General features: G+C 44.7%; 2 protein-coding genes across 2 annotated transcripts; one reads left to right on the forward strand and one right to left on the reverse strand.

The window, feature by feature from the left end:
- The first annotated feature begins 18 nt into the window (after positions 1-18).
- Positions 19-11,100, forward strand: LOC119649644 (exocyst complex component 7). Its single transcript, XM_038051899.1, has 9 exons — positions 19-167; positions 8,554-8,719; positions 8,776-9,355; positions 9,418-9,706; positions 9,764-9,934; positions 9,997-10,288; positions 10,337-10,659; positions 10,735-10,868; positions 10,925-11,100. The coding sequence occupies exons 1-9, from the start codon at positions 111-113 to the stop codon at positions 11,028-11,030; spliced, it is 2,118 nt and encodes a 705-aa protein (XP_037907827.1). The 5' UTR covers positions 19-110; the 3' UTR covers positions 11,031-11,100.
- An 8,557-nt stretch (positions 11,101-19,657) lies between these two features.
- LOC119649047 (pupal cuticle protein Edg-78E-like) lies at positions 19,658-20,512 on the reverse strand. The gene is made up of 2 exons (XM_038051025.1): positions 20,352-20,512; positions 19,658-20,115 (listed from the first exon to the last, which is right to left on the reverse strand). Exons 1-2 carry the CDS (start codon positions 20,361-20,363, stop codon positions 19,765-19,767), a joined length of 363 nt encoding a protein of 120 aa, XP_037906953.1. The 5' UTR covers positions 20,364-20,512; the 3' UTR covers positions 19,658-19,764.
- Between the last annotated feature and the right edge of the window lie 7,018 nt (positions 20,513-27,530).

The following is a 27,530-nucleotide window of genomic DNA, read 5'->3' on the forward strand; positions in this document are numbered from 1 at the left end:
TCTCTCTATTGCCAGCTGAGGGAATTGTCAAAGGTGGGTTTGTTGTCGGTGTCAATAAGTTTTTTGATAGTTTTGTTCTGTGGGATAAATCTTGCCGTTCATTTGAGAGAATGGGCACAATTAGCACGTTGGAAGACACAATTCAAATAGGAAACAAATTAGAGAAGGTGAGACATGTTATTAATGATAAATGCGACGGTGCGTGCATACTTTTTTGGGTTTCTGATAACGAATCGTACTTTCCTAAGTTAATTGAGATTTTATTTAATGCTGAGTTGGTAATGAATAATTACAGGAAGTGAGGCAAATCATCATTGTTCTCCGCAATATCATAAGCAGTGCCAAGTGGTGATTTTGTCCGGCGGGGGTATTTTTAATTGGAGACGGGCTGCAGTGTTTCTTAACTGTCTGACTGGAGGGTGTGTGGTACGAATCGATTAGGTGTTGAGTCATTTCTAGGTATTTTATTGCTTACTTTTATTCGACACCACCTGGATCCGTCGCCGGGCCTCGCTTCTCAGGAGGAACTCTTGGAGCATCCTCCTGCAGCTGAACTGATTCATTGGGCAACTAACGATGGTCGTATCAGACAGCAGTCTATTGCTACGTCGAATGTCCGAAACAATTTAGGGTTTATTCCAAAGATTCTTGCCAAATCGTGGATTCCGCTTACTCCAATTTCCTATGTGGCTGCTATTTATCCCCTGGCCGCTCCCTCGACGGTTACCTACCTTGTCGTCGTGAGGGAGCTCAGTAAGGATGATCCTCCGGGAAACGGGAGGTGACACCTGAAGCCAAGCGGTAATCAAAACCCCAAGCCAAGGTGTGACTACCGTGCCGAGGGCTGAATGGCCACAGGGGTTAAGATGTGGCCGTAAACGGTGAACTCTGGGTACCAGGCGACCCCCACTTTCAACAAGCGTTGTCTCGGCAAAAAGGGGCTCTGCCGAGATCGACTTACTTTCCCCGGAAATATTGAGGCCATGGCAGCCAACTATGAAAAAACGAAAAAATTAAAACATAAACCTAATAAGCAAACACAGTTAAACTTCGATCGTGACGATCCAACCCCGAGTGAAGTGGCAACCCTGAGCTCATCGATGGAGAACCTGAGTCTAGACTCAGATTCCCCATTTATTCAAGTGGGAACCAATTCAATTGGCACCCAGTCCTTAACGGACGAGCCGAAGCAGGCCCCTTCTGTCAGCACTCCTGATCCCAGGCCCCAATCGGCGCCACCTAATAATAATAATCGTTGGCACAACAATCCATATTGGATCACGGCCTTGAAGTGTGTTAGAGCACTTCATTCAAGACCGTAACGGTACACTACAGTAGACTGTAGGAGGCAATGTGGTCAGCATTGCGCTCGCCCGAGATTATTATCCTGATTTGACTCAGGTACTCATTCACAGCTGAGTCGACTGGTATCCGACATCAAATCACGATACAAGTCCCACTGCCGCCAGCGAGATTTGAACCGCGACCTTCCGTACGACAGCCTTGTGCTCTAACCACTCAGCTATCCGGACACCGACAACACCTGCGCGCCACCTGCTGAGGCTAAAGTCTTGTCCATGGGTAAGCACGTGTCCACGGACAGCAAACCGCGTTCGGGCAAACAGCCTCCGGGCAAACCGCCTTCGAGCAAACCGCCTCCGGGCGATGCACAACCCAAGAGCTGTGCCAAGGTTGAAGGGAAAGGAGCGTTCGGGGCACCTGCGGCTAAGGGGAAACCGAAGCGGCAGCGTTCCTCGGGCGATCCTAACTCTTCGACACAAAATGCAGCAAAGAGGGCTCGGCCGGCAACGGCTAGGCCTTCATTTGCAGCCAAGGCTATCGAAGCCGATGGATGGGTCCTGTATGACGACTCTAATCCATCCGGCTACGATACTGAGCAGTGCGAACAGCTTAGGAGGAAACTCCTCCTAGCTATAAGGACTGCGTCCACGCAAGGCATTAAGCTTTGCTTTGAGTCGATAGGTATATACCCTAGAATGTTACGGCTGAACTTTGCCGACGAAGTCACGAACAAGTGGCTCAGGCAGTACTGCTCCTCCCTTTACGATGTGTGGGAGGGTGCGCGACTAACCTTGAAAAGGGTCTCTGAGCTTCCATCGATCAAAAAGTGCTTTCTCTGACTTCCAGAAGAAGAGCGAAATGGTGTTGGGGTTCTGGAACAACTTGGTGTACAGAATAACCTCAACATTTCCACCTGGTTGCTGCTAGGCAGCAAAACAGGAGAGAGAGCCGATAGGCCGGGAACTTTTCTCACTATCGGCGTTCCCGAACCCGATGTTAAGAAAGTTTGGGAAAAATCGGGCTGCCGGCTCTACTATGGGCTGGGGACCGTCACGTTACAAGTGTCGGCTCCTAAAACCATTGAAGGGGACATGCAGCCCTCGGCATCTTCATGTGAAACGTAGAAGAGGTGCCACATTTCCCAAATAAATTTGCAGCATTGTAAAGCGGCGACTGCACTTATCAGTCGTCAGATCAATAGCTGCAAGACATTTATATACCTCATACAAGAACCGTGGGTTGTTGGTGGGGTAGTCAGGGGCCTAAACTTCCAACATGCTGACCTATTGTATGCCAATGGAAGCGATCGACCCCGCACCTGCATGGTAGTCTCCAAAGACTTCCAGGCTAATTTGGTTAACGACCTATGTGATGGCGACACCCCATCGGCTAAGCTAACCGTAAAAAGTCAACAGGGAGATAAAGAGATACTATGGTGCTATGCGTATTTTGCCTACGACGCAGAAGACGTTCCCAGTGGAACATTCAACAGAGCTATCCAATATGCTAAAAGTAGAGGCGTGCGGGTAATAGAAGGATGTGATGTCAACGCTCATCACATATGCTGGGGAAGTTCGAACATCAATGCAAGTGGATCGAGACTACTGGAGTATCTAGTAGGAACCGGTTTGCAGATCCTAAATGTGGGTAATGAACCCACTTTCTTTAACGTGGTCAGGCGAGAGGTCATCGATGTCACGGTGGCATCTCCTGACATCGCGGCTCTGATCGGAGAGTGGAGAGTATCAAAAGATATCGCACTCTCGGATCACAGACGCATTGATTTCGTTATGGGCATGGATCCACCTCCACCCACTCCATTTCGGAATCCGAGGAAGATAGATTGGGTGATGTTTCAAATAGAATTGAGCGCCCGAGTCACGATCCCTGGAAAGCGCATCAAAACCATTGCTGGAATTGAGAAGACAACCCAGATGATCACAACTGGCATGAGAGAAGCTTTCAAAGAAAGCTGTCCATTCAAGATGCCAAAGAAGGGTAAAACATCATGGTGGAACTCGGATTTGGCAAAACAGAGGAGAACGACAAGGATGCTCCTCAATCGTGCTCTGAAGGGTGAATCAGGCACTAGCTGGAATCGCTATAAAGAGGCACAGAAGGCTCTAAAGAAGAGCACAAGATCGGCTAAATGATCATCTTGGAGACGTTTTTGCGAAGAGACTAACTCTCTTGAGGCAACCTCAAAGCTGAAGCGGATTCTGGTCAAAGAACGTGGGCAGAAACTGGGTTATTTACGTTTACAGAGTGGGAAGTACACAGAAAGCGATGAAGAAACGGCAAACCATTTGCTTGAAGTGCACTTCCTAGGCAGCATCGAAAATCTAATCTCGGGGCCAATAGGTGCATACAGCCCTCAACCGAGAGACTGGAATCTGGCATGCAAAGTAGTATCACTGGAGCAAGTGAAATGGGCATTTAACTCGTTCCATAGATACAAGTCTGCAGGCCCGGATAGCATCATCCCTGCACTAGTAATACAGGGAATGGATGCCTTGGGTCTACACATTCGGAATATAAATCGTGCATGAATAGCACACGCTTATATTCCAATTAAATGGCGGGATATAAAGGTGTTGTTCATTCCCAAACCAGGAAAATCCAAACATTTTCGTTGTAAAAAATTGTTTTTCGATTCGAGGTCCTTGGGCGTGTCGGTCACGGTTTTGCATGGTTGGCGGGTGATAGCGGCTTCAGTTTTGGCATTGCGCCCTTGAGCAGACCCAACAAATCGATAGCGTTCAGTCGCGACCTGATGTCGAAAACAGGGTCGCTGGGGAGTCTCAGATTTTCCCCGTACACCAGTTCTTCGGGACTTGCAGCAAACTCTTCGCGATTGGTTGTTCGGAGGCCAAAAAGAACGAGTGGCAGGCCCTGCGACCAAGAGTTGTAGTCTTGGACCATGATAGCGGCCTTCAGCGTTCTGTGCCACCTTTCGAGCATCCCATTGAACTGCGGGTGATAGTCGGTTGTCAGGTAGCGTTCGTAGCCGAGGAGTTTGCCCAACTCTGAGAAAAGGGAGGACTCAAACTGCATCCCCTGTTCGGTGATTGTAATTGCCGGCGCACCAAAATGTGGAATCCATTCTTGACAGAGGGTCTCAGCACAACATTGTGCAGTACTGTTTTTCAGACTACCGCTTGAACTTACCAATGATTGTAAGGCAATAACTGAAACAATTCGAGTCTCGCGAAAGGCCAACGATGTGGAGGTAGATTGTGTGGAAACGCTTGGTGGAGTGAGGAAACACTCTTACCTCTTTATTCACATGCTTTGTTGTTTTGCATTTCCGGCATGCGATGCACTGTCTGGCCCAAAAATTAATGTGCTTGTTCATGGACGGCCAGAAATAATTCGTGGTGACTAATCGATTCATTGTCCGGATGCCTGGGTGCGCCAGATCGTGGACAGTGTCAGATATTTCTTTTAAGGATTGATTGATGATGGGCGGCCTTGCACAAGAAACGACAATGGAAGATCCTTTTGAAATCCTTAACAGTTTTTGCGGGAAATTGTTTACATCATGACTGGGTCCGATTGGATGCCTTTAGGGGTAATCAGGTGTCTGAGGAATCTCATCTGCGATTGTAGAAATTTGCATTTCTCAAGGTTAAGAACTAGACCGGCCTCAAGGAGACGTTGAAAAATGTTCTAAATGTCCGGGCTCAGAGGAAGACGTGACCAGAACATCATCCAAATATACGAAACAGAAGTTGAGGTGTCGTAGCACAGAGTGGATGAATCTTGGAAAGGTTTGCACCGCATTGCACAGTCCAAAAGTCATCCTAGTAAACTTGAAGAGTCCGATGTGATTTTATTTTTCTTATTTCAAATTTTATTAAATTATTGATGAAATCGCATCTCTTGGGGAAGAATAAAATGAGCGCGTTGAATGTATTCGCTATCCCTTCACTGGCTTATGCATTCGGAATATTGGCGTGGACGAAGACCGATCTGGAAAACGTCCAGCGGCGGATACGGACAACTATGTCCAAATTCTGAATGCATCATCCAAAGTCTGCCGTGGAGCGGATAAACCTGTCTCGTGACATCGGAGGTAGGGGCGTGTTTGACGTGGCGGCACAACATCATCGCCAAGTCGACTCGCTACGCGCTTATTTTTACAGCAAAGAGCAGGCGACTCCCTTGCATGCGGCTGTCTATAAGGCAGACTGTGGACTGACTCCACTTAACTTGAAGGATCGATCTTTCAATTCTTTGAGTGGGGTGAAGTCGGACCAAGAGCGGATCGATGAATGGAAGTCGAAGGCAATGCACGGTAAGTACGTGAATTGTTTTTGGCAACCATTTGTCGATTTGCATTTGTCGAACAGATGGCTGTGTGCTGGAGCTCTTTGCTGAGACGAAGGGGTTCATGAGTGCCATTCAGGACGGCGTGGTCGCCACCCGAGCTTATAAAAAGCTCATCATGAAAGAACGGGTGGAGAACGACCAGTGCAGAATGTGTGGTTCGGCGTTAGAGACTTTGGACCATCTCATTTCTGGCTGTACTGTTATGGTACCGGTGCAATACATCACCAGGCATAATGCTGTATGTAAGGTTATCCATCAAAACCTTGCATACAAGCATGGGCTGATCACGGGAACATGCCGATATGAGTCGCAAGCAGTACTTGATAGTACTGCTTACAGCAAGCCTGACATACTGTTAGTTGACAAGACAGGTCGCTCCGCGTATATTATTGATGTTGCTATCCCCCATAATAGCAACATTGAACGGAAATACGTGGAGAAGAAGGTGAACTATGAGCCATTGGCTCGGGAAATCAAAGAAATTTGGCATCTCGAGCGGATGGTTGTAGTTCCCATAATATTGTCAGCTACAGGTATTGTTCATAAATCCCCCACGTATCAACGAACGTCTCAAATCTAAAATTTACCCAATGTCGTCCGTCCTGTCGCTCTCTATGGTTCTGTGTGTTGGCCGACTATAAAATACAATGAACGGCGTCTTGCGGTAATAGAGACGAAGATGTTGTATTGGACTAGTGGCGTGACACGTTTTGATCACATCCGAAATGAGGTGCTCAGAGGTGGCGGTGAGGAAGACGAGGCAGTAACCCTGTCGGCCAAACCAAAACCAAGTGGCCGACGAGAACCTCCATAGTGGTGCACCGGGAGACGCTGTACTCACTTTGGCTTGCCGGCCGTGATGCAGTAGACGAATGCACCAAAGGCCTAATAAGGGCGATCAGACCCGAGTCTGCACGGGAACTCATCTGAAGTGGCAATTTGGTCACGAAACCGCACCAGGGGTATACTGGTACCATGGGAACCGAGATAGCCCCTGGACTCTCATACTTCGGGTGAACTCCCGTTGTATGTGAGTACAGCTCGGTTATTTGCAGTTGGCCCCCTAGTGGGAGCTTCATGGGGGTTGTTGGTTATGCTCAAGCGAAAAGAGACCTTCGGGCGTCGGCGTGGTGTCGCGTTTCAACACGGGTGCCGTACTCTTTAGTTCGGTCGAGATTTAGGTAGGTCTTGCATCCACCAGTATGAATGCTAAGCCATGCACTTCGTATAGACTGGTACCGTTGTTGCTTGTCTCAGTGGGGCTCTAATTGTGGTCACAAAATCAATCCGTGTCTTAAGAAGACCGTGGGATTAAGTCGTCCAGACAGATGCTGACGTTAAACTCTCAAGGACTTAACATCCGAAATCAGGATATCCGTGATCGATATGGGGTTGCACCGATCGTGGAAAAACTGTGGCGTCTTCGATGGTATGGTCACATAGTTCGCGCCAACTAGAAGTCGATGGTAAGCGGCCAAAATGGGGGATCTAAAAGTCTCGCGAATTACGAAGTCGATCACGATGAACCGACCCCGCTTGTGAACCGGAAAAAGGTTGAGGAAAAAGAAGATTAAAACTTGCTTTTTTCTATTCGCTAGTGTTATTTATTGATCTTGCAAACATCGATATTTCGGGAACTACTTGTTCCCTTCATTCTTGACTTGTTACAATTGATGGAGGGAACAAGTGGTTCCCGAAATTTCGGTATTTGCAAGACCAATAAATAACACTAGCGAACAGAAAAAAGCAAGTCTTAACAGATTCAAATAATTTAATCGCTAGAAATCCCGCGTAGCTAATAAGCACCACAACGTTGTAATACGTTCGGTTACTGCATCTAATCTACTTGACTCCGCCAATTTTGTAGTTAAATGTCTAAATTTTTGCAATATTTACACATATTTACACCGATTTTCGAAGGCTTTCGACTTAGTAAATTATAAGGAACTCGTCCCCTGTCTTTGCCTTCCTTGGGGACGAGAGTATTGACTTCAATGGCGGCTTATGTCAAGTTTGAGGCAGTTTTGCCTGTGTTCTGCGTCCCGTAGATCAATTGCTCGCCACCGTTACCGAAAGGGAAGTTTCCGCGGATATCCTTCATGCGTATCATGGTATCTAATTCAACAGCGGATAAAAAACTCTCAGAAGACTTTGGCGCGGCAATCTAATTGCGTCTGAACTTTGAAACGTGATATAGCACTGCATTCAAGGCCTTAATGGTACACTGCAGAACTATGTACTACTGTAAGAGTCAATGTGGTCAGTATTGCGCTCAAACGGGATTAGTTGCCTCAGGTACTCATTTCAAGCTGCTAAGTCGACTGGAGTCTGACATCCAATCACGATACAAACCCTTTTGCCACTAGTAAGATTTGAACCGCGACCTTCCGCCGCGGCAGCCTAGGACATTAACCACTAAGCCATCCGGACATTCGGAAGACTTCGAAAAGTGATAGAAGAGGGTTTAGAATATTTGAGAGAGTACTTTTTCAAGTTTTGGGATATTGATTGACCAGAGTCAGTCTGTCTAGCATTCGACTATCAGCCTCTTCGAAGTTTGACATCATTTTCATCACAGAGGCCTAACTCACTCTAGAATGTCTAAAGTTGAGTCTCATCGTGGATATTTGCTGCGAACGAGATAACATTTCAGTTCCTCACGTGTCATTAACCAAAATTTCACTTGAGCTCTCTCTTTGTGGCATTCTTCTTCCCATTTTTCATCAATGCTTATAGTTCTTTATTCACATGTCCTTGTCTTCTATTTACCAATAACTTGAAACGTTATCAATTCGGCTACTGAAAGAAGTAGCTTTCAGCCAAATTTCGACCGTCTGTCTTGATGTTCTTGCAATCGCCGATTCCCATACTATTGCCCACTGTGCCATCATCTCTCAAAACTTCAATAAACAATTTCAGGAAACTGCAAATTTTGCTGTATTGAAAGAAAATGTCGATAAATATAATGCCTTATCGAAAAACATGTCCTCCATCCTCACCACGTTTGAGCAACGCCTCGGAAAATTGGAACAGACAATACTTCCAGTCTACAACGAAACTGAACATTTGCAGCAGCGCCAGACAAGTAAAATATACCCTTCATGATTGCTCCTCCCGAATCACTTGAGTATCATATTCCAGATCTTGAGACAACTATACATTGCCTAGAAACTGTCCTATCCCACTATGACGCTTCGCAAGAAGTTTGTAACTTGATTCATTTGGGCCCGTCTGAAGGAAACATCACCACCTTCCTGGATGCGCTAGATAAACTGAAACGCGCAAAAGACTATTTCTTGAACAATAATTCACAAAGTGTTGAGTTGGAGAATGTGACCAGTCTCTTCAATACGGGCTGTGAAAGCTTGAATAACCATTTCAAGGCACTTTTAAAGAAGCACAGCTGCCCAATGAAGCCAGTCGACTTACTCGACTTGATTTATATCGAAGAAGACTCATCCAATGAAGATTGCTCATCAATTAAGCAATTATCCCCGAATACTAGAGAAGAACTGAATGTTATTGCTAACTGGTTGGAGCAGAATCTTCGCCGAGAATACAAAGATATTTACTCAGAAGAACGATCCGATGTAGTATTCCGGTCATTACAACATTTGAAGGATCATCAAAAAAGCGGGAGCTGGGGCAATGAACCACTGAAGGCCAGACATTATGGACGAGTGGAATCGAAGAAGTCGACGTCGGCGAGGTTGCAAAACATGTAAGTATGAGAAATTGGGTAATCTTCCTTTCCTGAAACTAGTTATGAAAACTCCTTGTTAGCTTCGAAAAGAAGGCAAACAAAATGCTTCTGCGTGCCAGTCAGACGATCGAACAATCAACGGGATTCTCTATAAAAAAGAACGTATCACATGGGGACCATTTAGCTACCGAAGATCATTCGGACGGTGACCAGGAGTTAGATAAATATTTAGTTTTATTGCTTGGATTGCAACGTCTGCTAGTATGGGAGCGGACTCTTCTCAATGATATCGTTCCACCTTCGCAACAACCGGATGTTTTTCTAAAGTTGGCAGAGAATTCCATTGATTTGGTTATAAAAGATGCCGAGGTAATTAGGATGAGAAAGTTTGGATAGAAATATAAAGTTCACAAACTTTTCTCTTAGAGCATAACGAATCGCATTCTTCGAAGTATTTCGCGAAAAGAGTGGTCGGCAGCGCTGGGAATTTTCTCTGCTTTGAAGAGGGTCATTCTTCTGCAGCCGGATATTGACAGGACCTGCGATCTAAGACAAAAGGAGCAATTGAACAAAGTGTTGAATAAGTTGCAGCAAACGGTAATGATTTGCAATAGAACTGTTTAGTTTTTTTCTCATTGAGAATATTGTCATTGACCCAGGGGGCGAAAACCTTGGAGCAATTTCTCGAAGCAGTGAAAGCTGACTCTGGAACAAATATAGTTGGTATGACCGCTAGCACCTTGTCCGGATCGAGTGTCCCAAAAGATGCGACTGTTTATGAGTTAACATCAAACACTATTTGGTTTATTGAACATTTGTTTGAACATTTCGACGTTATTGGTGGCATTCTGCAACAAGATCCAGGGTACATAAACGCAATCGACTCAATTACAGTGAGAAAAAGTTTTTCATCTGAAGAAAGAAATAAAGCGCTGCTCGGGGTTTACATACGTAAGTCTTACTTCTAGTTGTGTCCGTATCTTATAATTTTATCTATAGGAAAGGTTTTGGCTGAACTTAACCTGACGATTGTGAACAAATGCGAACAGTACGGGGATACTGCAACGAAACATCTCTTCCGTTTGAATAATGTGCATTATGTTCTGAAATCGCTTCAACAATCTAACCTGCTTGATTTGGTTCGGATAGTTGAGCCAGAATGTGAACGAAGTTATCTGGATATAATCGGTGAAATGAAATTGGCCTACCAGCGCTCATGGTCAAAGCTTTTGGGTTATATTTCACCACTGGATGAGTTGCCTCGACCCATCAACGGAAAAGTGAAAGAAAAGGAACGAGCAATTATCAAGGAGAGATTTTCGGTAAGTACCCAAATAGACCTTCTTATATCCCACATCAGATTAATTATACAATTCGACTCATGAATTATTCATCAGAATTTCAACAAAGAATTCGAGGAAGCGTGCAAGATTCAACGGGGTATATCCGTGCCAGATGTTATCCTGCGTGAGGGTCTTAAGAGAGATAACGCCGAACATATTATTCCGAAATATAATCGATTTTTCGAAACGTAATTATGAACTTAATTTTTAATAGATTAGTGGTACTAATTGTGGCTTCTTTCAGATATTCCGATGTTCAGTTCAGTAAAAATCCAGAAAAGTATGTCAAATATCGACCTCAAGATGTTAATGCAATGTTGACGAATTTATTCGATGACTCCGTAGTTTAAGTTAGCATTAATGTAACTTAACTTGTAAAGTGTATTTATACTATATACTCTCCATTAAACACGTTAACTGAAAAACTATCTGTGTTTCCATCTTCCTATATAAACTTATAAAGTCATATTCTATCTACCGAAGTATCACACCCGGTTGGACCCTTAAGACTTGAAAAATCGAAGATTTTTGATCAAAAATAGGAAAACAGACATTTTGATCAGTGCGCCGGAGACTATTAAAGAGCACTGGGTCTGGTCTGATAACCGCGAACGCAGGTGCACCCCTACGTTCGTGGGGCCAAGACGAAGTGAAGTAATTGACCTAACATTCTGCACTTCAAAGTTGTTAGAATTGATTAGAAACTGACGAGTGCTAGATGAAGTCTCACTCTCAGATCACCGTTACTTAAAATTTAGTCCGACTATTGCAGGCGAACAGTCTATAATAAAAAGACGGAGTCCTAGGAAAACGGATTGGACAGACTTCAATGAACTTCTTGGCGGCAAAGTGGAACTCCCTAGACGACTACGGACTCCTTTGGCGATAGAAGATCAATTGAAAACTCTGAATCGCACAGTTTTAAAGTGCTTGGAAGAGGCTTGTCATAATTCCCGAGGCCAACGTGGTAAAACGGTTCCATGGTGGAACCGAGAACTGCAAAGAATCACGAAATCAACCAGATGACTTCTAAATCGTGCTTGCAAAAGCAATAATAATAAAGGCTGGTTAAACAGAACTCACAACGTAAATATAAGAGGCTCGTAAAACGTTCGAAATGAGATTTTTTTAGAGCATACTGTGAGGAACTGGAAGGTGGAAGGGAGAATTCCAGGCTGTGCAGAGTCCTCAATAAGGATGAGTCGTCCAAGTTGGACTCTTTTAGAAAACCGGATGGTATTTTCACGACCTCTACAGTTGAGTCTATACAGACTCTCTCGGAAGTACCCCACCTTCCCAGAACCGGGCTCAGAAGTGGGAAGTAGTGAAGTGGCGATTTCTACAAAACTTTCAACACGAAGGTGTTGCAAGAGGAATTGGGACACTGCGAGAGCGATTGTCACCAATGAAAAGACGAGAGCTGCTATACTATCATTTGAACACCTCAAAGCACCTGGCATGGATGACATCTACCCAGCGATACTAAAAGAGGGTATAAAGCACTTAGAGCAACTTCTAAGAAATATTTTTGGAGGATGTCTTGCTTTGGGCTACGTGCCTTCCTCTTGACAGAAAGCTAAGGCGGTTTTCATATCTAAACCTGGGAAAGATAACTATTCAAATCCAAAGAACTTCAGGCAAATCAGATTAACATCATTTTCGCTGAAATATCTGGATAGACTAGTTGAGTGTCCATTCGCGAGCAGGCGCTAAGGTCGCATCCAGTAAATGAAAACCAATATGATTAGCAGACACATTACCTCAGACTAGGTCTATTCAGTATAGGAGCAAAACCATGTGGTTCAGGGAGCTTAAGCTACCCTGGCATCTCCATCCATCTCCTTCCTTTTCGTCTTAATTATGCCTTGAAAGTAAATGCCACTTGGCTCTATGCCTTGCTCTGCAGTATGGCCTCAATTATGGTACTCGTGAATACTTGACACTCTTTCCTCGAAAAATGATGGTGATGGCGCTCCCACCTCTTGTAGACGAAAAAGGAGTGTCAGGCATCCTCCACCACATCGATGCAATAAATGCAGTCGGGTGACGTGATTTCCCGATACAGGTAAGATTGAAGATACCCATGTCCGCTGAGCAGCTGGATTAAGTAATAGTTAAGGTCACCATGCTTTCGATTGAACTACGACCACACGTCTTTGATGAGATGCGCAGTCCATCTATCCCTCCATTCTCCACAACATTGCTGCCATGTGCAGAGAGAATGGGTTCTCTATTTTCCTCGTCTTTTCTGAGATATGTAAACCTCCGCTCTGCAGCATGGAGAACGACCGGGATAACTCTCGCTATCACAATTACTGCTGGCTCGGAAACGATGCGTTAGGCGGACACAACTTGTAAAGTCCCTTGTATTTTTACTTGCATTCTTTACTGAGGGGGTCAGCCCATATTTTGGCACGGTAAAAAAGGACAGGCTGAACTGAACTCAGCAAGAGACGCCTACTGGATAAGCAAGCGGTGCGATGTTGCGTATCTGCTCGAAGAAGCTTATCTTTGTGTCAATTATGATACCGAGATATTTCACCGCCAATTTTGACAGAACCATCTTTTTACCAACCTGAAAAAGGAGGACTCTGGGAACGCCCTCCTTGCTCAGGACAATAACTTCGAGCTAGAGAGAATCCAGCCATCCGTTTGTTGCTCAACTGTGTGTGCGGTAGCCAGTGCCGCAACATCATCTGCATATCCCACCAGATGCGATTCATAAGGCATCTCGAGTCATAGAAGATCGTATAAGGCATTCCAAAAGTCCGGACCAAGGATAGATCCCTGTCACTTTCATGACGTTCATTTTGCGCTGTCCGCATCGGGTCTCGTAGAACAGGGCTCCTTTAGATAGATCGTCAATTGGTATGTGAGTGTAATTACGCGGTATTTCTAACGATTAATTATTTGAAATAATAAAAAATTGTTTTTCCTATTCGCTAGTGTTGATTTTTATTTGCAAATACCGACATTTCGGGAATCGCTTTTTCCTTTCATCAGTGCTAACAACATCAAGGACTAAGATCATGGGAGAATTCGGTATACCGACTAAATTGATAAGACTGACTAGACTGACCCTGACCAATGTGCGAGCCCAGATAAAAGCAGCAGGATCACTCTCAAGACCAGTCGATATCAACAACGGTCTACGACAAGGGGATGCCCTATCATGCGTCGTCTTCAACCTGGTCCTCGAGAAAGTGATCCGTGATACTGACACAAATGCGAGAGTCACCATCCCCTGTAGGTCCTATTGTTGGCCTATGCTGACTATATCGACATCATGAGAGGAACAACTTGAGATGCACAATATACCTTCATTTAGATCGAGCAGATGAGATCTTGGGGTGAACAGCATCAAATGGCCTGGTCAACTGATAAAAGTAAGGTCAGAGAATACGACTCTAAGACCGTTGATGATTTCTGCTACCCAGGGTGGAAAATCATATTCAATACCAGATACGATTAAGAAAGCCGTGCATGGTTGTTGGCAACCAACAGAGCCTATTTCAGCTTACAAAAACTGTTCCGCTTGAACCGTCTCACCATAGGGTCAAAGGTCTTACTGTAAAAGACAATCATTTTGCCAAGTCTTCAAGAAATACTTGATGACATATTTCTTGGAGAATTGGGTTTCTTACTAGAAAAATTGCGAACTCTTAGTCGAGTTCGAGAGTAGAATTCTCCGAAGAATTTTTAGGCCCCTACAAGAGGATTATTATTCTGTTAAGGGAAAGTCGCACCGCGTCCTTGAAGAACTATTGTGCCCCTTTTACTGGTTATAGTGTACCTGTTGATCATAGTATCTCAAGCAGGCCTGTAACCGTTAGGAACTTTAGTATGTTCCCCACTTCCAGAAGTTTCAGCTTTGCATCTGGTATTAAGTGTTCTCCCAGATGTATCGACCTACTTTGCACAAGTGCCGGACACTGTCCCAGGACGTGCATAGAGGTTTCGTCCTCCTCCTCACAGAACCTGCAGGCAACGTCCGTAGATATCCCTAGCTTCCCTAGGTGGTAGTTCAGCCGACAATGACCAGTGAGAATTCCCACTATGATTCGAAGGTTCTTTTTGGTGAGGTTTAAGCAATCCTTTTTGCGCATGGGTTCGTATCCCCCAATAAGCACCCTGGACTGCTCCATCCCCGGTAGGCCCGCCCAATATAGTTCCCTCAACCGTTTTTCTTCGTTTCTTAGATTCATAGCCATAAAACCGTTTCCGATTCCACAGAAGGGTTCTGGCCCGTGTAAAGGCATCCCTGCTCCCTTCTTGGCTAGTTCATCCGCCGCCTCATTGCCTTCCAGCCCAGCATGGCCTGGAACCCAAAGTATCCAGACCTTGTTGGACGAGCCGAGTGTATTCAGTCTCTCAAGGCATTCCCATACCAGTTTAGAGTTCACCTGGTTGGACCTAAGTGCCTTGATCGCTGCTTGGCTATCGGTGAGAATAGCTATGCTCTGCCCCCTGTAGTTCCTTTGCAGATTAAAGGAGGCACATTTGTCTATGGCGTAAATTTCCGCCTGGAATATGCTAGTGTAGCTTCCCATTGGCTCAAAGTACATTTTCCTTGGACCAATGACACCGGCACCCGCTCCCTCTGCTGTGAGGGATTCGTCAGTGTACCAAGTAATCAGTTGCTGGTTTAAGCCGTATGTCGCAGCCACGCTTTCCCAGTTTGTCTTGTTACTCCAACGTGTTTCAAACTTCTTATCGAAGTGAAACCTCGTTGTCATGTTGTCCCTCGGTATCAGTAATTCGGGATACCTCCTAGAAAGGATATCAATCTTCCTTCGATTTAGGCAGCTCCCCGCCTCACTCATGCTACCGGCCATCCTGAATATTGATCTCCTTGCCTGCATATACATGTGCAGATGGAGAGGGGTTAATCCCAGAAGGGCCTCCAGGGATGCCGTTGGGCATGTCCTCATTGCCCCACTGTTACACACGCAAGCCAGCCTTTGGAGATTATGTAATTCCCTGGCTTGTGTGCTGAGTTCGGTTCTTTCTGCCCAGATTACCGCTCCATAGGTAATCATTGGTCTTACTATTGCAGTATATATCCAAAGTAGTATCTTCGGGCTGCAACCCCATTTTTTTCCTGCTATGGATCTGCAAGTCATCAGAGCCCTCGTAGCTTTCCGACAAGTGTTTCCGACATGTGTCTTCCAGAGTAATTAGTCTAGCGTGACTCCCAAATATTTGACCTCTGTTTCTCGTTTCACCTCCATATCATGTAATGTTATGGCTCTCAGGTGACCAAGCTTACACCTCATAGTGAATGGTACTATGGTGGTTTTGGTTGGGTTGATCCGCAGTCCCACCTTCCTGCACCAGGCACTAGGGTATCTTCATATTTGCCCCTACAGATTAGAACAATGTCGTCCGCGTAGCCCTGGACTTGTATTCCAGTATTAGTTAACACGTCCAGGAGTTCATCCACTACCATACTCCACATCAGCGGCGATAGTACTCCGCCCTGTGGACAGCCTTGAGTGGTGTTCATGATAATAGAATTTGTACCTGTTTGTACCTCTATTTGTCTGCTTTCTAGCATTTTGCCCATCCAGAGTGCCAGGGTGTTTCCCACTCCTTTGCGGCTCAGGGCATCCTGTATCTCTGTGTGCGATGTGTTGTCGAATGCTCCTTCGATATCCAAAAACGCGCACAGTGCAATTTCTTTAGTTTCTATGGTGTCCCGTAGTATCTCTGTCAGCTGATACAGAGCAGTTTCAGTTGACCATCCTGCCCGGTAAGCGTGTTGACAGTGATGTAGGGGATTACGCTTTAGAACGTTAGTTCTAATATAGTTGTCTATGACCTTCTCCACCGTTTTGAGTACGAACGATGTTAGGCAGATTGGTGTGAAAGATTTAGGGTGAAAAGGATCCTTTTTACCCGCCTTCGGAATAAAGACCACTTTTTCCCGTCTCCATGCCCTTGGTATGTAACCCAGTGCTATGCTACCCCTTACCACCCTCAGAAGAGACTCTAAGATAATTCCTAGGCCTCTCTGGATAAGTGTTGGGGAAAATGCCATCTACTCCGGGAGATATCATTGGTTTGAAAGTTCCCACTGCCATCTTAGCCTAGCTTCTGAGCATACCTCTTTTGCTAGTTTCCAGCTCTCTTTCCTTCCCCTTTTATTCGTTGTTGGGGTGTCAGGCAGATTGTTGTCGCCTGCCGCCGAGGCGTAGGACCCCGGGAAATGAGTTCTGAGAAGCAGGTGTACCCTGTCCTCCTCATTCTCGGTGAATGTTCCATCTTCCTTTTTCAAGCAGACAGAGGATATTCCCCCGTCTTTGGCTACAGCCTTGTACAGCCTGGTTGCTTCTGTGATCTGTTCAATCCCTTCACAGAATTCCCTAAAGCTGCTCCGTTTCGCTTCCCTTGACTTGACTGTCTTAGCCGAACAGCTTGCCTCATATGCGTCAATGACGATTGTGTTAAGGTTTTCCACCACCGTTTCTAATTCCAGTTCGCTCCTGATGTCACCGCCCCCTCGAAGGTGGGCAATGTTGTTGCTCAGATGCATTGTGTAGGATTCCCAATCCGTTCTTTTGGGATTCCTTATTATTCTTTTTATTTCGGAGTTACCCTCAATGTCGAATCTGATTATCCTGTGATCAGACATTGAGGGTTCATCCGACACCCTCCAATTCCTGACCATCCCATTCATTAGGGTATTTCCTAGAGTTATATCTAGTACCTCTTGTCTGGTGCTGGTTACAAATGTTGGAGTGTTCCCTACGTTGTATATTTCTAACTTATTACTAAGAATAAATTCGAGAAGGTACTCACCTCTACGATTAGTGTCACTGCTTCCCCACACTTCGCGGTGGGCGTTGGCATCGCAGCCAAGTCGAAGTGTCACTCTCCTCCTCCGACATGGCGCTTTCCTGCGCGTCGCTGTCCACCCCGAGCCCTAGGAGTCCTAGGTCTAGGTCGTCCAGCTTCTGCTCTTCACTGGGCAGCAGGTCTATTTTCCTGGTTGATCCCGTTCTTTCCGCCTCTATGGCTTCCGCGACTTCTTCAGGGACCTCGGTAAGTTTTCCACCCGATGCCTCCCCCGAGGTCTCTTTCCTTGGCTTTTCCTTGTGCACATGCACGGGTATGTTGCCAAATCGGTAGTTGATATGACAACTCCGACGTTTAATTGCCTCTAGGGATCGGTCATCTACCCCGATCGTGAGGAGTTTACCCTTTCCCTCCACCTTGCTTCTGAAGACTCTCCATAGTCGAGTATGGAGATCTTCGTTCTGAACAATTAGGAGTCTCATAAGGTCTTCTGTTACTATTGCCGCGGCATTTGGGAGAAAAACTGTCACCATGTGGGCTCCTGGTATATCATCTCCAGCACATGTTGACAGTTCCACCCCTTCCCAGCCTGGCAATCTAGGAATTATGGTTCTAACCCATTCTGCGGTACCTTCCGTCGCGCAGTCCACCAGTATAAGGCCTGGTCGAAAGCGTATCCCGGTGAACACCAGTTTCGACGTCCAACCCTTGATCATCTGCTTGACGACAAGTTCTTCAATGATTTCCTGTTCCTCCCGAGTGAGTATTTGCTCGGGAAACCTTTTTGACAGTATGGCCAGTCGAATGCCCTTGACCGCACTAGCATAGCTAATGCCGGGCTTCCTGGGTCCTGCCTTCACTCCTGACCTGCCCGGGTTTTCTCCTCCCTTGGGTTCAGGTCTGGGTTTTTTGGGAGCATTCCCTTCATGCGGGCTGATCAATCATTTTGCCTTCCTTCAAGAAATACTTGATGACATATTTCTTGGAGAATTGGGTTCCTTACTAGAAAAATTGCGAACTCTTAGTCGTGTTCGAGAATAGAATTCTCCCAAGAATTTTTAGGCCCCTACAAGAGGATAGACTATTCCGTAACCTCTATAACGATGATCTATGAGCGAAATCACGGCCGCCTGGTTATGAATAAAATCTGATTCAATAGGTTTCACTTAATCCGTACAGATGAGGATGATCCAGCCTGGAAAGTCTACGAGTATAAAGGCAATATCTATGGTAGATGAAAAGAAAGTGGCCGACACTGTCACGGATGAGCGATGAGGTAGGCCAGGAAGAGGAGTTTTTTTCAGGAAAAAAATAGTCTCAAATTGACGGCTGCTAATTTTTGAATAGACAGGAGTTATCAATTTGATGTATATCTACGACGATTTCAGGGATTTGTGTATCTTAGGACATCGCTTAAATGCGGAAAGTGAGCAGATTCTTCATTGAAACTAATCCTACCAAGGGTATTTTGTGATTAAATTCAAGGAGCCTGAGCAATTGCATATGAAACGCACTCTTATCTCAACTCCCTTTTCATATTGGCTACGGCAGTAGAACCTACCTTATTTTTACAGATGATAGTTTGAGAAACCTACCCGAGTAAGGTTGTTCATGCTCTTTTTCTTAAAGGACAGTAGGAACAATGCCCGAGCGGTCTCCGGCTTCTTCCCAAAAATTTTCAGTTCAAATTATTTAATTCTGTTGTGTGGGTTCTTGAGTTTTTACTATTCAGGAGACTATCAAGGGTCTCGGATACCAAGATCGTTTCGTTCAGTCGATTGAGACTAACCAGCATCCAGGAACATTCAAATCAATTGCTTTGATATCGTGTTACCCTCTGCTGCTATTGACACAACCCCATTAACATGGACGGCACCTCTTTCGCTGCAGGCTTTTCCCTACTGCTAAGAGGACTGCTCGTATTTTCGAGGGTGAAACTCAGCTTCATTTTGGGGTTGTTTGAAAGTAATAATGAGCTCGATCCGTATTATGGCGTTAATATCAATAAATGTAATGTGGTTCGAAGATGATTCCTGTTTTGCAATGCTTATAAGGGGAGACGTCTTCTCAGGGGACAGGGGACGTCTCATCGGATCTATTCCTGGCTTGATGGAGGTTCTAATAGTCACTAAAGCAGTTCAGTTTTCTCTAAGCAAATATATTAAAAAAACTATTTCAGTTATCACAAAACAGCACTATAACATTCTTGATATATTTACACCACATTCTAATTAATAATTTCTACCATAATAATCACTTGATATGAGTTCATATTCCTGCTAATATTTAATAGTGCTCTTGTGGTTGGGGATGGGTTCTGATGTATTCCAAAGTCTTGAGAACATGGTCTGGGATTGGTGGTGGAGTGGGCAAATGGTCACCTTTTGGTTGGTATCCATTCTCGTCGGCAGTGTAGGTCAAGGCAATTGGAACTCCTTCTGGACTGTAGTATTGGGCAGAGCCACTAGCATAGTGTCCTCCAGTTCCTGACTCTTGGACTGAGATTCCGTTCGATGACGAAAAGCTGTGCTGGTAAGTTCCGTCGTAGTTCACTTCATTAGTTTGCGACGTGATTTGAGCATCTTTATCGATGTGATCGGCAGCTACGATAGCAGCGATGAGGGCAACAGAAATCACCTAAGGGTGGGAAGATATTTTCATTGTAATAGTTGCCTACAACTTGTTGCGATATGCTATGGAACTCGTTTTCTAAGCAATGGTACCACCAATTATTACAGACAAGGGCATGCAACTATGTGCATTGTCTTCTTCGGTATTACACAACATCATGCACTCGCGATTGATTTTTAATTCTCGGTTACCACGGTGGTAACATCACCAGACAATGACGGAGGAGCACCTTTTGCACTTACCAATTTGAACATTTCTTTAGACTTTATTGTGTTTCACACGATATTGCGTCACTGGAAGGTTTTTCTAGACTTTCAATTACGACTATTGTCTAGCGTTCCTCGTCCACGGATTGCGCTCACTTTCGGTCCAAGTACTTTACTTTTAGTGTGATTTATCCAGAGATGTCGGTCGGTTTTTATATTTGCAGCATCATGGATCCCCCGGCTGTGGATTTTTTTGGTGGCACACAATACGAGTATAATTCCTCCAAAGTAAGCTGTATTGAAAGAGGTGTTGCATACCAGGAGCAACTAGCGTAGTACCCACAATAGAGTCTAGGCCCAAAGTTGTATGGTTTTGTGTGGTAGTCTTTGACCTATGGAATATTGTAGGCACGAGTTTTGAGACGAGAAGATTTCTTTCATAGGAAAAAATACTGAAAATACCGAAAATGTGATTACATTCGAGGTCACGCTTGTTACTTGGCTTGCATTCATTCGAATGTTACTGACGCCACTGTTGTTGAGAAGTAATTATAATATTAGCGTGAACACCTTCTTAACCCGTGACTGCTATTGAATACATCATAAGTTTGGTGGGACATTGAAGAAAAAGGGGATCTAAGAGTCCTGGAAACTAAATACACATCCTATCGTGCGATTGTTGGCGCAGAAATGTACTGGGACTTATGAAAATGTACTTTTTATAAATTATAAACTCAAATGATGCAATTTAGGGAGTAAATTACCATTTTAACGAAAAAACAATGTAGAGAATCGTCCAATTTCCTAATGTATCCTGAATTTTCTCCCTTATTTGCTATTTGGAGGGAGGCATCGTTACAACAAGGTTAACATTGATTCATAGCTAAGGTATAACCTTCAATTAAGCATAATTATGACTAAACCGTCAGTCAGCTCTTTTGATAAACTTGGGTGTTCAACCCAAAAAGGAGGAGTCCGTGGACCACAAGTGAGGAAGTAAGTTGCGTCCCAAGTGGTCCGGTTCGTCATCAAGTAGATTGCGGAGACTCAGGACTCCCAGCATCCTCAACAAAAAAATATGACCTGTTCGTTGTAGTTAATTTCAAAAGATACATTATGGGCGTTAACTCAGAACTGGATCATCAAAATTGAAAAAACCAAACGTTTTTAAGTTAGGTATTATATAGTCGAAGTAATAAGCAATATATACATGTGAAAGGGAGGTGCAATTTTTTTTTCGTAGAATATGGTTGTGTGGGATATCAAATGAAAGCGCTCAATTAGTACTTTTCGGAACTGATGACATTTTTGATACCGGGTGAAACATGGGGAGAGTGAGGACTCAAAATGTGCGCCCCAAAACGCCCAGAACCTATTCAACCGAAAAATCTGAAAAACGAAATCTAGGTCTCAAAATGCATCCCATTCTGACATGTGTCTCAATAAAGTTGATAATATTGTATTACCATATTTTAGAAATTGTAATGAACTATGGAAACACCTTGAATGGCCGAAAACGGCTTAGACTAATATAATAAAGCTAAAAAAAAAAGATATAAACTTAAAAAGAATAAAAGAATTCAAGTATAAATAAAAATTAAAAAAATTAAATTATTAAAAAGAGATAGAAAAACTCACACCTAGAAGTCTGCGTGACTCTCGGGTACGACGGCGAGGACTTGTCGTGTGCACGGAGTCGCTTAAGGGGGTCGTCCCGTGTGAAGGTGGTTCTTTTCGCTTTTTTAAAATTTTTTTTTTTATTTTTTTGGAGAACTGGATAAAGGTACAAATACGAATTATCACCATATAAGTATTAATATCTTAAGCAAGCTTAGTAATTTTTCCAGCACGATAGCATAGTTCGTTGTTGAAATACAGAGCACCTAATACACCTATCTCCAAAAAAGGTACTTTTCTGCTGCCACGCTTGGGGGGCGCCGTAATCATCTTAAAGAAAACATGTAAACGGCATTTTAACTTGCAGACTTAACCGCAGTCCGAAAACTAGGATTATTAAAAAATATTGAAAACTAAATTTTTGGTGCCTTGTTAAACTTTTTTTTTTGTAAATTTTGGTGTTTTTTCAAGGCTTCTTTAATGAATACAAAAATATTACTGAATGAATCGCTATTATCCTAGTTTGCGGACTGTAGAAATATGTTCTAAATAAGTCATGAAAATGTCCAAGAATTTCGTTGAATAGACTTTGAGCTATGATGGCAGCAGATTTTCAACATGCAGTTTCGAGAAAAACGCATTTAAAAAGTAGCATGTGATTTTTATCCATAAAACCTTAACTGACAATTAATCTACTATATCAAGTCCATAAACCTTAGGTTTCTTGAAGAAACACAAGTAAAGCCTTGGTCTCAATTCTTATGATTTTACCGAAATCATTTGAACGTCATTCGGATCGAATATGCGCTTTATAACGGCGATCGATAAAGACCTGGCATATAACATTTTGCTTGTTTAACACTGTAATTTCCGAACGACTCCGAATATCAAAAAAACACTCTGCCCATATGTTCTAGACTATATCTAGATACAATTGATGATGGATCCGACTCACGGGATGACCCCCTTAAATATTAAATACATTAACTACAACCGGCCAATGATGCCCACCCTCGATCTCACACAATTTCAAGCGAAACAGACACAGGAAAGAAAGTCAACACCTTAGCTTTGCAACCGATACCGCCTTCAAAGTCTCGTGCCCTGCTAAGTACAGCAAAAAGACCCTGCCACCGTGGTGGAACGAAGATCTCTCTGATCTCAGGAAGTTGACCAGAGAAATCTTCAACATCTGCTACAGGCAAAAATACTGGTAGCCATACAAGGACTGCCTAAAGAAGTACAAGTCGGCTATCAGGATCGCCAAGAGGCGGTCTTGGCTAGACTATTGTCAGAACATTGAAAGCACTAGTGAATCCGCGAGGCTCAATAAGATTCTGTCCAAGGAACATAAGAGTCCATCCTTCTTTAAAAAGTCGGAAGGCTCCTGGACGGAATCTTCTAGTGAAACCTTGGAGCTGCTGGTGCAAACGCACTTTCCCTCCAGCGAGGAGGACTGTGAGTCAGAACCTCGCTTGGAGGGTTTGCGGCAACCCCAGCTGTGCGAGACTATCAAATCGGTAATTACCGGGGATAGGATCGGCTGGGCTATAAACAGCTTCTTCGCATACAAATCTCCGGGCCCAGACGGCATAATGCCAGTCATGCTACAGAAGCAGCAGGAAAGGGTTGTGCCGTGGTTTGTTGAGATTTACCGGAGCTGCATCACCTTAGGATACGTACCGCAATCCTGGAGGCGCGCACGGGTGGTTTTCATACCGAAAGCGGGCAGGCGCGGTCATGAGTCCCCGAAGGACTTTCGGCAATCAGCCTGACCTCTTTCGTGCTGAAGACCCTAGAGCGCGTCCTGGACATTCACTTAAGGACGATTATGGAGAGAACGCCTTTCTCTAAGTCCCAGCATGCCTACCTCAAAGGAAAATCCACAGAAACCGCCCTCCACGAGGTAATTGGCACGGTTGAGCGGTCGCTGCAGTACAAGCAGTATACCCTTGTTGCCTTCTTGGATATAGAAGGAGCCTTCAACAACGTCAGTACCAACGCCATCAAGGAAGCCTTGACCGGTATTGGATTGGAGGGGTATCTCACGCATTGGATTATATCCATGCTGAGTACCAGGATAATCCAATCCGATCTGGGAGGCAACCACTTGACCAAAGCTGTGAACAGAGGCACGCCCCAGGGTGGTGCTATCTCACCGGTGCTCTGGTTAATAGTAATGGACAAAATTTTACGTACATTGGACAGCAGCGGGGTGAAGGTGGTGGCGTATGCCGACGACTTGGTGATATTAGTATCAGGGATGTTTCTGTCCATTATGAGCGACATCATGGAAGGAGCGTTGCGAAAGGTGTGCCTGTGGGCCGCAAGATGCGGACTCAGCATAAACCCAACCAAAACGCAACTGATGCTATTCACCACCAAGACAAGGATACCTGAATTCCATCTACCACGGCTGAATGAACAAAGACTGGTTCTTTCCTCTAATGTGAAGTATCTGGGTCTAATCCTGGATCCTAAGCTAAATTGGAGGTTGAACATAGAACTGAATTTTTCGAACCACCGCTGTGTCGTTCGTTCGTTTGCTGCGTCAGCTCCAAATGCTCTGCAAATGTTTCTGGTTGCCTCCGCTGCGTTGTGACCAAGTTTAAATTCATATAGAAAAAGTAGGCGTTTTTGACTCCCTTCCATGCTTTTTTCTTTGAGTTTTACTTGGAACTTCAATGACGATTGAAACTGAAATGACTCCTTGATCGAACGAACGACTATTTATACTCAATTATCCCATACCACCAGAGTCACTTTGCGGCAGTTTTAAACATTAAAATCATAACTAACTTCACTTCATTGAAAAATCCGACATTTCATTTGCAACAACCTAATAGAACTGAGGGTTAAGAAGGCCTGTATAGCCTTCTATGCCTGTAAGAGAACCTTTGCGAAGAAATGGGGTCTCCGGCCGAGGATGGTTCTCTGGATGTACACCGCTGTAGTGCGTCCGATCCTGACGTACGGATCTATTGTATGGTGGCAGGCTTTGAAGAAGAAATACAATAGAACGAAGCTTAATAGGATTCAAAGAACCGCGTGTGCAGGTGCTACGGAGGCTCTGCAGTCTTGCCCGGCAGATGCTCTCAATGTACTCCTGCATCTCCTCCCCCTTGACCTCCACATCAAATATGTTGCAGCGTGCAGTGCCGTCAGACTACGTGAGTCCGGATGCTGGGCAGCGAAGTCCTACGGCCACAGCAACATTCTAGATGAAATACCTCGAGAAATCTGGGCATCCCCCACGGACTATGTCACACGCAAGCTGAACTTCACGAGAAACTTTGCTGTGGACCTTCCAACCAGGGCAAAGTGGAAGACCGGCGGCGTGTTGCAAGACTATGACACGGTATTCTTTACGGACGGATCAAAGATGGCCTATGGAGTCGGCGCGGGGGTTTTCTCGAATACACACGGTGTATCCAAGTCGTATGGTCTCCCAGGTTTCACCAGTGTATTCCAGGCGGAAGTACTGGCGATATTGGAAGTCTGTCGATGGCTGGAGCGTGATTCGAGCCCCAAGCGTAACATAGCCATTCTGAACGACAGCCAAGCGGCCATCAAGGCCTTGTACTCAACGACGACATCTTCCCGGTTGGTGGGGCAGTGCAGAGACACGCTCAACCATCTGGGCGGCACGCTCAAGGTCACTCTCCTCTGGGTTCCCGGGCATAGGAACATAGAAGGGAATGAGCGGGCTGACGGATTGGCCAGGCAAGGCTCTGCTCTTGGCAGTCCCTCGGGGAACACAGTCGGTGTTCCGCTGGCGGCTGTCGGGGGCCGAGTCTACTCGCACTACCTAGCAGCCGCGGCCCTGAGATGGCGAAGGCTTACAAGCTGTGCCAAATCAAGAAGAATTTGGCCCACTTATAACATAGCCCGATCACGAGAGCTCCTGTGCCAGACGCGTGCAAATGCATTCAAGATTACGGCGGTCTGCACGGGGCACTGGCCCATAGGGGACCATGCCGCTAGGCTCGGCTTACCCTACAACTCGCATTGCCGAAGCTGCGGAGAAGGAAGGGAAACCCTCATGCACTTTCTCTGCGATTGCCCAGCTCTGGCTCGAGTCAGGCTGCGGACACTGGGTAAACCATTCTTTGGGGATCTCAGTGAGATTTATAGTTACAGGGTCGGAGAGCTGCTTTCCTTCGTGAATGCTACGGGCTGGCTCTGAAGATCCGAGCCAGCTGGACTCCGCTTCCCTGTTCCTATAACAACAGTCACGGTCTTAGGAGTTTGTGGCATCAAAACGGCGCACCAAAGCGCTAATTGGGCTCCTCGGAGCGGCCACTGATACCTACCTACCTACCCTAGCTTTGCAAGTTTTTAGGATAACATTCAAAATATTGAATTCGGACAGAAGCAACAATTATACCTATTATATAGTAATAGTGCGATTTCTACCAAACTTGGTAGGATCGTGGTCTATATTACAGCCTAAATTCCTGCAAATTTCACGATTCTAAGATGAACTTAAGGGGGGTTTTGCAGTCAATTACAAAGACTTGTAGTAATATACTATAATTAACTTATTCGGACAAATCTCGGTATGGAAAAAGGCTAGGTACATTAAGTGGCAGCCTCCTGATTTTGTTCAGATTTTTCGGTTGAGTAGTTTCTTAGAATGAGTCCGTGGAATAAATTATCACTTTCAACCCCCGCACTTCCCACCTTTCCATTGAAGTACTAACTGAATTCTTTAATTTGATACTCCACATGACTCCATTTGGTGAAAAAAAATGCCCCTCCTCTTTGGAATTTTTACACAAAATCTTAAAAATTAACCAACCCACCTAACCATCCCCTTACCCCACCCAACCATCCAACAGATGGATCACGATTTTGATAATATATTTGCCGCACCTAATCACCGTGAACATACGCCGTTGTGCGAGGGTGCATCGATCGATCTTCCTTGAAAGTTTGTCATGGCACATATTGTTAAAAGATACTATATCTTTAGTTCTATTCAAACAGAAGATATCCTGCCAATTACATTGGCGATGTTAGGAAGCTCCACTAGAAATTCATTCTCGCAAAGTATTAGTGGGTTAACAAATAAACAATCTATGCAACAAGCGCAGGGACAACGCTCTCTGATATCCAAAGTCATTTCAACGAACCAACTCAACTTTTCAATGATACCCGAGATTGTAATCTTTTCACACAAATTGTCTGATCGCAATATTCCCATTATTCTAATAATGGCCTGGCATTTCGGTTCAGCCACACTAACAAGTCTACATCGTTCGTTAGACCAACTCTGCGAGTAACAAAGTCAAACTTCAGCAAGTTCCAATAATCCACGCGGACTGGTATTACCAAATTTTCAGCTCATTAAAGGAAGACTTGCATGGCAGGAAGTACACCGGCTTGCGCAACGCAGATGACCCTGGGCATTCATTGATACCATTCCGGAAGAAGCGGAACTCTCAATGAAGATCTCGCAGAATTGTATGATGAGCGAAATGGAAAGTGAAATTAAAGAAAGACCTTGGCCGTATAAATTCAACTATTTCGGGGGAATTTTTAATTAAAAATTTTGCAGAATGAGTGGCAGCAGTTGTGATAAATTGGCGTTAATTC

The sequence above is a fragment of the Hermetia illucens genome, chromosome 2 (genome assembly GCF_905115235.1).
Source record: "Hermetia illucens chromosome 2, iHerIll2.2.curated.20191125, whole genome shotgun sequence".
NCBI classification, from domain to species: Eukaryota; Metazoa; Arthropoda; class Insecta; order Diptera; family Stratiomyidae; genus Hermetia; species Hermetia illucens.

Bases quoted from the DNA above. Each gene is read 5' to 3' on its own strand.
- LOC119649644 (XM_038051899.1), top strand. From the start codon at position 111: ATGGGCACAATTAGCACGTTGGAAGACACAATTCAAATAGGAAACAAA. The intron at 8,720-8,775 runs GTAAAATATACC...ATCATATTCCAG, and splicing joins TTTGCAGCAGCGCCAGACAA to ATCTTGAGACAACTATACAT. The intron at 10,869-10,924 runs GTAATTATGAAC...GGCTTCTTTCAG, and splicing joins TATAATCGATTTTTCGAAAC to ATATTCCGATGTTCAGTTCA.